At 38.9% G+C, this 12,236-nt stretch overlaps 1 protein-coding gene and 1 long non-coding RNA gene across 5 annotated transcripts in view; one reads left to right on the top strand and one right to left on the bottom strand.

Moving 5' to 3' along the window:
• Nucleotides 1-12,236, bottom strand: part of trappc9 (trafficking protein particle complex 9) — a 230,700-nt gene that overhangs the window by 173,449 nt on the left and 45,015 nt on the right. For all 4 annotated transcript variants that reach the window (XM_034891409.1, XM_034891408.1, XM_034891407.1 and 1 more), the window contains 3 exons: nucleotides 9,775-9,901; nucleotides 9,495-9,627; nucleotides 1,592-1,755 (listed from right to left, as the gene is read on the bottom strand). In XM_034891409.1, coding sequence (XP_034747300.1) covers nucleotides 1,592-1,755; nucleotides 9,495-9,627; nucleotides 9,775-9,901 — 424 coding nt within the window. The remainder of the gene's footprint in view (nucleotides 1-1,591; nucleotides 1,756-9,494; nucleotides 9,628-9,774; nucleotides 9,902-12,236) is intronic.
• Nucleotides 1-12,236, top strand: part of LOC117956416 — a 126,011-nt gene that overhangs the window by 103,351 nt on the left and 10,424 nt on the right. The window lies entirely within an intron of this gene.

Consider the following 12,236-nt stretch of genomic DNA (forward strand, 5'->3'; position numbering starts at 1 on the left):
TCATACATACAGTATGTTTATTGGTTTACGGTTTATTGTCCATCTTGTTGAATGATCTGGAATGTTGTAATCACGGTGTTCTATTTTTCATGATTTTTGTCTGGGTGGGTGGTGATGAAGGGGGGATGGGGTGTTAATGTTGTGAGTTGTATGCTTTGTTGAGAAGAAGACAAAAAATTGCTAAATCACAAAATATAATGGTGAACATGACATAAATTGGAATTCTCTTACAGAGAGGTTTCAAATTCCTTACAGTCTATGGAATAGACAGAGTTAAATTTTAAATCCCATTTTGTCATTACGGTATTTCACCAAGCTGGATTCCTGACCACAGGTAGCACTGGGCCAGATGTTTTCAAAGCGTGATTTCTCACTAGTGCCATATTTGGAAATGTTGCGACCTATTTCAATACTGCAGAAGCTTTTTTTTTTCTTTTACTTTTTTTTTTTTAACACAGAACAGTGGCACAAAGACAAGAAAGCAAGAGAGAGAGACAGAGACAGCCAGTCGGAGTGAGCGGGGAATGCAGAGATCTGAGGACCTGAGCAGATGTTGTACAAAGAGATAGGAACACAGAGTGAAAAGCCACGGGGGCATGAAAGATGTGGAAACCAAAGACCACGTATAGTGACCTCTGTTGTACTGTGGACGCCAGAACTGAAAGAGGCTGTTGCAAAAACTCAGAGGGAGTACAGCAAAAAAAAGGTCCTCTAAAAAAGCATTCATAAATATTAGGGCTGCTCGATTATAGAAAAAATAATAACTACAATTATTTTTGGTCAATACTGAAATCACGATTATTTAACACAATTACTCATTAACCTTTTTCTATAATGGATAGTGTCCAGGGCATAATCTTTTAGTGTTCTTTATCTTACAGAAAGAGTCTTTGGATCAGAATAAAAATCGGTTTTACTACTGTGAGTGGGTTCAGCTTTTACAGATGTCACACATAACGTAACATAGCATACACACATAGCTACACACAATGATGTTGCCCTCAGCCGGCTTATTTACTAGCTACCTAAGGAAAGATAACGTTAACTCTTCCTAGACAACGGAGTTGGACTTGCCTTTTTTGCTCACCAAACACTGCTGTGGCTGCCCTCCTTCTGCCATCTTTACTTGCGCAAAGGTTTTAAGTTCCAGTGGATGCACATGACTTGACCCCCCTGATTGCTGAGAGATTTCATGGCTTCGGGAGGGGCGGATGTGCGTACGTGGATGTGTGCAAGCACGTGTCATTCAGAACACGAGACAAAATAAGAGGGTTCTTGCAAAACAGAACATGGCAAAATAATTGTTTTTTCTCTACATTATACTATTTTGGTAAGTGTTAGGATCGAAATTGAAATCGAAATTCAATTAATTGCACAGCCCTTATAAATACTGCATGTACACATAAGAAGCTTAATACATCATTTGTCGAAGCATGTTCAACTTTTGCAGGTTTTCACACATGCTATTAATCTACATATTCAGTCATTATTTCATCATCAAAAAATTTAAAAAAACAAAAAAACAAAATAGAAGACAGGGTTGACCGATATGGATTTAGACATCTGATAGGGGTACTTAGGGGGTACTAACCTTTAGTGCTGACAATCTTAGAGGTGAGTTCCAGCGTCTCAATGTCCTCAGATCCAATGTTCTTCAAGGTGATGGTCAGCTGCTGGGTCTCCCCGTTGAAAAGTTGTAGGGACACAGTGCTGGACAGTTCCTCTTTTGATGTTGGCTGAGGCGTGTGGGCTGACCTGTTTAGGTTTGAAATGAAGAGAGATCTTGTCAGTGTTGATAGAAAGTAAAAAGCACTACTTTTCTTGCTTTTTTTTCCTGGAAGGGATCAATATGAATTAAAAGAATAGTTTGTAATATTTTTGAGCAAGGATGTATGAAGAACTTTTTCATAATCAGTGTATTTCTTACAGTGGACGGCGGTCGGAACAGCACCAGTTTGGAGAAGCAGACAGGACTAACACAGAAGCTAAGCCATGTACTACTGTGGACAACAATAAGGACCACGTAAAAAAAAAATCAATATCAGTTTCAAGGTTAACTACCATTTTTTTTTCTAAGTGACTGATAGAAACAACAATCTTTTAAATTTCTCCAGTATTAATCAAGACCGTTGCAGTTGGCAGTGTTGAAACAAGCTACAATGTAAGTAATTTCACAAAACCTTCACAAAAGTGCTCGTTTTGCCACTGACTGGCTCAGATTAAAATTCTTGGTGTCTGACAACATTATGGAAAGGATTTCTAAGGAGGTCAACCTTTCTGTTAAAGAGTAATATCCTTTGACATAGGGTTGAGTATTTGAGCATCCAAATACACAAACACAAAACGTTGCCCAGCCTTGTGTATAATAATTGCTATGCTACACTTAGCTAGCTGGAATATAAATGGCCTAAATGCTACCATTTAGCACTTAATGTGCTTAAAAAGACACAAGATAGATGTGGCCTTCATTCAAGAGTCACATTTAAACACTGATAAACAACACTTGTTAAACCGTTATTACTACACGGCAGCTGCAGCTACTTTCCATTCTAAAAGCTGTGGTGCCCTTGTGGTGTTAAGACGTAGCCTGTCCTTAATAATCGGAAGCTATGGAAGTGAGGATTGTCGAATTGCTAACATTATAAGCAATGTATATGGGCAAAAAAATGCATTTCTATATATATACATGCCACAAATACTTTTAGACCAGAGCGCTTTGGCACAATTAGCAAGACTTGTGACCTGCAGGACTTTTCAGTTATTTTTGGCACAGACATGAACGCTGTCCTGGATCCCTTACTCGATAGATCTGGTGCACCATCTCAACGTATTCCTCCTTTGACAGTTGCCTTCAAGGACAGATCATTTACTGGCTTATGCAATGTTATACTCTTAAATTCATTCATCTGTGATTTATCCTCTTTAATCTAACCATTGTGTTATCACAAGATGGCACTTTAACACCAAATTACTTAAAAACAATGACTATTGTGACCATTTCAGAAATACTCTTAAAACATTTATCTCAGAAAATGTTTACTCAGTAGAGGATCCTCAAGTCTTGTGGGGCGCAATTAAAGGATTTGTGAGAAATACAACCATTTCCTTCACTTCTTACCTTAATCGAACAAGGCTGGGCCAAATTAATTCTCTTCAAAATTAATTACAAAGGCAAGAACAGGCTCAGCAGGGGGATGGCGCATCAAAGGACAGTAAAAAGAAAAATGACGCACTCAGAATGAAGTTGAACAACATTTTGAGTTTACAAGCTGAATTTCAAATTCATAGGACTAGAAGGGACTATTATTTTGATGTCTCAAGGCCAAGTCACCTGCTCTCTCTTTCTCTGCAAAAATGTGAAAAACATTCCAACATTACAGCTATCAGCTTAGACCAAAAATTGCTGACAGCTCCCAAAGAAATCAATACTGCTTTCCGAAATTTGTATGCAGACCTATACAAATCTGAAGTATCATTAGATAAAACTAAATGTGACACCTATTTACAAGATTTAGAGCTCCCTACGCTTAGGCAAGATGATGCACAGCAAACCAATCACTTTGACAGAGTTGAGAGGTGCTATAGCTAGAATGAAAAAAGACAAGTCTCTGGGATGGGATGGAATTCCCCAGGAGTTTTATCTCACCTTTTTAGAAGAACTGGGGCAATATTTCTATAGCCATGGTTCATAAAGCTGTCGAAGTTGGTGCCTTCTTTAATGACATGAATGCCACCCTGATAGCTGTATTGCCCGAACCCAATAAGGACACCACTAAATGTGGGAACTATAGACCAATATCTATCCTCAATGCCAAAATAAAAATCTTTGCCCGTATACTGGCCTAGCGATTAGAACCCCACGTAACTAAACTAATTAAGAGTGAACAGACGGGCTTTGTGAAATCACGACTTGCGTCTGACAATGTATTGCGTCTGCTTCATGTAATTCATGCTGTCAAGGATATTCTCTCTCCCTGTGCAGTAGTGAGCCTTGGCGCAGAAAAAGCCTTTGATAGGCTTGAAAGGGAATACGTGTGGATGGTTCTACAGCGCTTTAAATTGGGTTCAACTTTTATTAAATTAATTTAAACTACTATACAATAACCCATCTGCAATGATGAACACGAAGGGCATCATATCATACAAGTTAAATGTATCACACTTGTGCCGACAGGGATGCCCATTAAGCCCATTTATTTTTATTTTGTCATTTATTTCCCCCATAACTTTTACTTTATGATATATTGTTATATTTTGATAGAGCAACCATATCATTAGTGCATATGTTGGATACTTTTCACAAATTTAGCTCTCTGTCTGGATATGAAATCAATTGGACCAAATCGGCGCTTCTCCCTTTTGAGAATTGAACCTGAGCGCATTACCTCGGCATCCGCTGTAATGCTGTTTATATGGATATGGTTTAATTTTGCGTTACATGACCCATTTCTTCTGGAAAGCTGTGCCGTGCCAGCGGCCGCCGGTCCACACTTCTGGCATTTGTTTACAGTTTAAATTTTGTATTAACACAGCTGTATATTGTTAAATATGAGGGGCAAACCTGTATTTGTACCAGTGTTTCCACGGCAAAGAACACAGAAGAAGTTATTGAATGCAACTAACTTCAGTTCGTAGAGTATTAGCGTATGAGACGGAGCTGCTGGATCAGGGCCAGAGATGTGACCCATGGCCAGAATATCATAGTTCATAAAAATGCAGCGCTGTGACAATACAGACATTTTATACACACGACGTGTGTATCCGCCATTTGACCCGTGCTGGACCCGTTCATAATGAGTCAGCCGTCTCTCTGTGAGTAGCGTCCATCACACTCCCTCTCGCAGTTATAAATAGCCTATGTGACAATAACATTTGTTTTGTTTAAAATCAACAAATAATCTTGAGAATAATCGGGATCAAAATGTTGATCAAAATAATCGTGATTATCATTTTGGCCATAATCTTTCAGCCCTGATATAGCCAATACAAATTTTCAGGGCATCTATAATAAAATTGAGGCAGATCTCAATAGATGGTTTCACTTGCCAAAATCATTACAAGCTTGTGTGTAAATTGTTAAAATGGAGATTTTACCACGCATACATTTCCTTTCTTCTATGTTGCCCTTACCACCCCCAACTGATTACTGGAAGAGGGTCCAACTTTTAGTCTAATCTAGTCTGGACAACACTTCAATGAATAAAACAGATGGTGGTCTTTCTGTGCCTTACTTTAAATATTATTTTGGTATATGTTTTTGATACCACTCACAGATTGGCCTAACCCCAATTCTGATCTCTGTTAGAAACCTATAGATCAGAACCTAGCATCCCCACAGACTGGAGGATCTGATTTACTCCACTGTCCCTTTGAAATAAGCTAAGCTGTGGCTTGGTCCCATAATGAGTTTCCTCTGATGAACATGGCTTATTGCTTAGAAGGAATCTAAGAGTACATGTAAATGGCACCTGAATAGTCCAATCTTTAACAAATGTTCCCTACACACTGGGGAGGTCTCATTCTCATCCCCGGAATGGAGCTCTATGGGTATAACAAGAACAGGCTTCATGACTTTAAAGATCTGAGAATGTCTTACCAATTGCATGGAACATCCTTTTTTCTGTACTTTCAACTACAATCCTCTATGAAAGCATATGGAGTACCATATATTCACTTATCCGGGATGCCTCTTATAAAACCCTTCCTATTTTATGTTTGGCCTAGCGATCTGGAACGCTACAGCGAAGGTGATTCACTGGACTTGGATAAGGTTTGGTCCTTGATGGTCTTTGCTTCTAAAAAACCAGAACATCAAAAGATCCATTTCAATTATATCCACATGACTTACCTCACTCCTAGGAGAAACTTTCTCATGAAACGTTTAACATCTCCAATCTACACCCTGTGCTGAGATGGACTTATAGGCTCATACATGCATATGTATTGGGAATGCAAGGAGGTGAGGCTTTTTTGGAGTGCAGTCTGTGCTACTTTATCTCCAGTGCCTTGTATTGTATTCGGCACCCTTGAACTTTTCGACCTTTCGCCACATTTCAGGCTTCAAACAAAGATATAAAACTTTAATTTTTTGTGAAGAATCAACAACAAGTGAGACACAATTATGAAGATAAGGATATTTCAAACTTTAACAAATAAAATTTATTCAGCCCCTTTACTTTCACTGCAGCAAACTCTCTCCAGAAGTTCAGTGAGGATCTCTGAATGATCCAATGTTGACCTAAATGACTAATGATGATAAATAGAATCCACCTGTTTGTAATCAAGTCTCCATATAAATGCACCTGCTCTGTAATTGTCTCAGAAGTCTGTTTAAAGCGCAGAGAGCATCATGAAGAACAAAGAACACACCAGGTAGGTCCGAGATAGTGTTGTGGAGAAGTTTAAAGCCGGATTTGGATACAAAAAGATTTCCCAAGCTTTAAACATCCCAAGGAGCACTGTGCAAGCCATAATATTGAAATGGAATGAGCATTAGACCATTGTAAAACATGGCTGAAGGCATGCAGCAGACCTATGCTGAAAGGATTTAAAATCTTAGAATGTTAGATGTTTAATACTGATGTTAGTAATCTGAAAAAAAAGGGAAGCTGCAAGACTGAAACTTTGTGCTAGAGGCAAAAGGATATCTGAGACGTTTATGAGGCACCTCTTCAACTGAGGTCAAAGCTGAAGGTCTGCCTGTGGAGCCAGCAAGAGCATCCAACAGACTGCATACTGAATAGCATTAGTATTCTATTTGCTTCATGTATTTGCTGCGATACGCTTCCAACACTGGAGACAACATTTTCCACATCAAAAGCTGGTGAAGTGCTGTACTTACAGACGTGACCTACAGTAAACAGTGGATTTTTCAGCAGCTCGCCTATGAGAATGATTTAACACACTCCAACAGGGTGCTTTACTTGTAGTAATTTAACCCATGATTTCTCCTCTTATGTAAATGTAAATGTAAATGTAAATGTGCTGTATTTATATAGCGCTTTTCCAGTCTTAACAACTGCTCAAAGCGCTTTTACATCTACAGGGAACATTCACCATTCACACACATTCATACACTGTGGCCGGGGCTGCCGTACAAGGTGCCACCTGCTCATCAGATAAACATTCACACACATTCACACTCCGATGCGCAGCACCAGGGGCAACTAGGGGTTCAGTGCCTTGCCCAAGGACACTTCGACAATGACTGCAGGGGCGGGGATCGAACCACAAACCTTCCGATTGGCAGGCAACCACTCTGCCACTGAGCCACAGCCGCCCCAGGTGTGTTTCCTACTTTTACAAAAATGTGATTTCACCGTACACAAAAACAAGTTCACCTGCTACTCTGATGTTTAAGTTGAGAGAGGACTGCAACTGTTTCTAACATAGGAGAAAAAAATGCTCCGTTACAAATATCATCAGTTTACAAGTTAAGCAGCCAAGGTTTGATTGGTTTGTATTGTTGCATTTTAAAAAGGTCCAAAGTGTAGTACTTTCTCCCATCAAGCGTTGAGATCATACACTGCAATCAACTCAACTCTACGCAGATCAAAGTATGTATTACAGCTACGGTAGCCGCAACGCTTCAAAAAGCCGGTCTCTCGCTCTTTTCAATATACATTTTTTTTTTCTGGACTCTTGTTCCTGAAATTTGGATTTTGAACACACGTGGTCCCCCATGTTTCCTTCTTCAAACTTGCCAGGGTCGGTACGCGACAATTATACACTGGACCTTTTAAGTCTTTCAATGCACAAGAGCCTGGAAAGTGCTTGAGTTAAATGTGCAATACTTACTTGTTAATTACCCTTTAAACTCGGATTTGAACATTAAAAAATTGATGGCATTGAAACGTTAACCAAAACCAGTCGCTTGCACACGCAGGTCATATGAGAACAGCAACAATTTACAGTCTGGATTATTTTAAATTACACAAATTTCTGGGCTACTTTCAGGTCATTAATCTGGCATATGAGGATTTAAAGGATGTTGATTGATCATTCCCCGATAGGATTTGTGTGTGACAACATCTCAAATAGGCCAATGACACACTGACCCATTTTTCATTGTTTTGACTCTGTACCCCTGCACAATGGATATGAAGAGAAAAAGCAGCTATGACGGTAAAGTGCTGACTCTCAGCTTTAACGGTTTTTAAGGGTGTTCACATGAACAGTTTAGGACTTGTTGCCCTTTTTATACTTTTATGGCCAATATGCTTGTCTGTACAGTCTGTCACCAGAACTAAATTCAATTTTAATGGGTAGTACACAAAATTTATAAAGACAAGAGAAAAAAAATTGAAGTTGCCAGAACAGTATTTTATTTTTATTTATATTACTATTATTTTTAATAACGTATCTCGGTCTTCTCTCTCTCTCTTTTCTCGGTAAAACATAATGATAAATGACAAACAGTCTATCTATTTCTGTTAGTTGTCTCATATGAATAAGGGTCTGGTAAAATACATTTCTTGTCTTTGCCTCCTTTCCGATCATGGATATGTGATGAAATACAGCAAATGATTTATGGTTGGATAATAAAATTTGTCTGTTTCCATGAGCGGAATAAAAACAATGTGAGGTTAAGTGAATTGAGCATGTATTTCACTTACTAAAGAGACCATAATGAAGGTCCAATAAATATAGGATTGTAAATATAATGAATAATTAATTAAATCATTCGTTATATAAATGTTGGTCCCATTAGATCAGTTTATCTAATGAAGTTCAACCTTTGACCTCACACTTTAATCTGAAACTCATTCCATATCCATTGTGCTGGAGTCTACAAAAAGAAGAATGTGTCACTGTCCTACTTAGGGACTCCCCCTGTAAACTTGTCAAATGATTCGGTTAGCTAGTGTTTAAATAGTGTGGGCATTACCAAACTTTGTATTAACATAAATGTGTAGCCCCCTTTATGTTGTGTTGGAAATAGTTAAACACATGAGCATGAAAATACCCAAATTCAGCAGACTGATCTCATGAAATGGTGTATGTATGACACACCACTTTGTATGCCATTATTGGCGTTTTATCAAGGGGCAAACTTGCTTTTCAGCCGGTTATTAATGCAGTTTGCCTCCATTGACTTACAATACCTTGCGATTGCATGTGAATTTACCCCATAGCGAGAAGTATAAAAAGGGCAAAAATCTGTGTAGGGAGGGTGGTCGGGATCAAGAGGAATAAAACCCAGGACATTCACCCAGGAGACCAGGGATTGCGTCCCATGTGTCACAATTCCTAAACTCAACCGTAGGTTTCTTTTTTTACTAAAACCAACCGGTTCTTCATTTCCTAAACCCAACGGTGTGTCACGTTTCCTAAAATCAGATGTCGCTTTCTTCTTGTGATAACACGCCAAGTGTATGTTTTCAAATTGTATGTTTCAAATTCAAAATGTGTGCAGATAACTTGCCACTGGAAAGTGGGTGTGTATGTTTAAGCAAAGTCATGATGTTGTGTTGCAAATTCAGAGAGTTTCTGACCGTGGTAGTGATGTGCTGAGCTGGAGACGAGGAAGTGAGGGAATGACCTCCACCAGACAGCCGCTAGTCTTCACAGCAGGCAGGCCCTCCAACAGGCAATCACTGTTTACACCAAACACTGACGTGTGGTAACCTGGGTTCAAATACACAATATAGGGAATGAGTGGGTGATGTTTTGAAGAACAGAAGCCAAGTTGTTTTTGTTTTTTCATTCATTCAATTATTCATTTTGTGCAACATCTGAGTACTGGAAAACAAATCCGTTTTCAGATGGCTTCACCATTGACTGTGATGTTGCCAGCTGTACATGGGACGCCAACCAGAGTGACGGGGTACAGGCCAGACTCTGCAGGCAAGGACAGCGCAGCAGGCAGGGATTCAAACTCTACTCCAGATGTCAGCAAACCCTGAAAACAAGAAAAGATAGAAGTATAATACATATAGAAGCAAAAACCAAACACAAAACGGAAAAAGTCAAATGATGGCAAATGATGGCATGAGCCAGTTGAAATAAAAAGATGAGAACAAAAGAGATTGTGAAAACCATTGAATCTGTGTTAGCACAAGCATGCAATAAGTCCATAGCTGTACATGTTTCTTTGTGATTATTAGGAGAAAGGTTTATTTTCCGCCTATACATCTGATTCAACAAAGAATGAAAATGTAAAAACCTGTTTTCCGTGTGGGGAAAAAAATGCTCCCATCACAAAGAGCACCATAGTGAGAATGTTTTGTACAGCTATCAGATTTTCAAAACAATGGAAACATCCAAATAAACTTCTCGGTTCTTTGTGCATTGCATGCAAACAAGGCCCTAATTCTTTCTCAGTTTTCCCTTTGATAACGCAGAGTGATGTGATGCTGACTGATTCTCCGGTTACAGTTCCGTGTGAAGTACCTCTCCAACTGTTTCATGTGATTCATCATCTTAATCTACCCATGATGTCTTGAAGATTAAATCACCGTCAGCCTGATATGGCCATTTCCATTGGAGAAAATTGCTCTCCATGGTAAATGGCCACTTGAGAGCCATGTGAGCCTGAGAAGTGATTGAAAATAAGTCCTACAGATCACAACAAAGAGGGAAGAGGGATCAGACAGCTTTGAATTTCAGCTGTCCGAATTCTCAATGGGCGTTGCAGAGACCAGAACATTCCATGCCATCTCGAGCTGGCTGTCCAATGGGTAACTCTGATCCATTTCATGAAAGCTTTTGTAGTAAATGTAGAAATACCAATTATATAAAAGAATTTCTCAAAGAATAATTCTGGTTTCCTTCAACTTGGGTCCTGTTTTAAAAGGTTTGGCCACTTATATCCATTGTACTAAGGCGTGGTTTACTTCAAAGGCTGTGTACTTGTGTTATTACATTATCTTGGTCACAGCGATATCGATAAGTAAAAGATGTATCCTGCAATTCATTCAAAACTTTAAATTTGTTTAAAAGAAATTGTGTGGTTTTAGGCTGTGATGTCAAATGCAGGATCTCAATAGTCTGTTAAAAATGTTTTTATTAATAAATACAATCGAATAACATAATATACTTGTCAAATTGCCTGCAATGACAAAAGCAGACCATATGTCTTATTTGTAGTCAGAAAAGCCCTTCATGTGCCTTTAACATTTTCTCTGAATGTTCACTCATGCCCCCATTAGAATAACTTTATTTACATTCCCAGTACACACTGCCTGGTTGCACGAGGCAGACTGAGGTGACGTAATGACTGCATCAATCCCTAACAGCAGACACTACCTCACTAGAGGGAAGGCTGCCGGAGAGCTGGGCCTCTGAGGTGCCACTGCTGTGATTTAAACTCTCCTTGCATTCACTTCAGGACATTATTTGCCTTTATTGGATAGCAGAAGTATCAGTGTTAACCTATTGGAAATAGTTCATTTGCATCCAGCATTGAAAAGGTTAGTTAGCCTGTTTCACTTACAATAACGATTAGAGAATGTGCATTGTATTGTCTGAGCTGCTCTGGATTGACTTCACATTGCACGCTGACAGTGTGCAGCTGACCTTTGGCTTTGCTTTAACTAATACTATGATAGTCAGATGATTAACATTTATGGTCACAATTATTTCTTTGTTCTGCGTACTGCACAGCTGATAGCAACAAACAAGTCATGCAGAGAAAGCCAGAAAAAATAAAAAAACACAGATTCCCAAAACAGAAATCTATTTTAGTAAGAATCGGCTCAAAATTGCAACACTAGGCATTAAATAAAAACGCCATCTTGTCTCCAACCAACACATTTCAATCATACAATATGATTCATATTATTTCCTTGAATTCTTACTGAGGCAAGTGATTAATCGATATGTACTGCAAATAACTCAGCTGACCTAGGTTCAGTAAAGAGATAAAAACTAAAAACATGAATTGTCATTTTAAGAAAAAGCTAATAAATATCCCACTCTTGTTTGAGGGGAGACAGAAGCATCAGACAGTAACCCCTCTAAAAATAAAAAGGGTGGGGTTGGGGATTGTGTAAAAAAATAGAAATAAAAAAAATACCCTCCACTTTGTAGAATAATCAATAAAGCACAAAACAAAGCTGGGTATTAGTGCTGAAGTCGTGTACCGACTGTGAAGGAGCTAAATTACAGGATCACCTTGGTGACGGAAGACGGAAAAGTGACCTTGTGTGTACTCCAGAGAGCTGGTTTATACACAGCCAATATACGCTCCTCTGGTCTGAGCTGGTTTATACACAGCCAATATACGCTCCTCTGGT

Source organism: Etheostoma cragini, chromosome 14, assembly GCF_013103735.1.
Source record: "Etheostoma cragini isolate CJK2018 chromosome 14, CSU_Ecrag_1.0, whole genome shotgun sequence".
NCBI classification, from domain to species: domain Eukaryota; kingdom Metazoa; phylum Chordata; class Actinopteri; order Perciformes; family Percidae; genus Etheostoma; species Etheostoma cragini.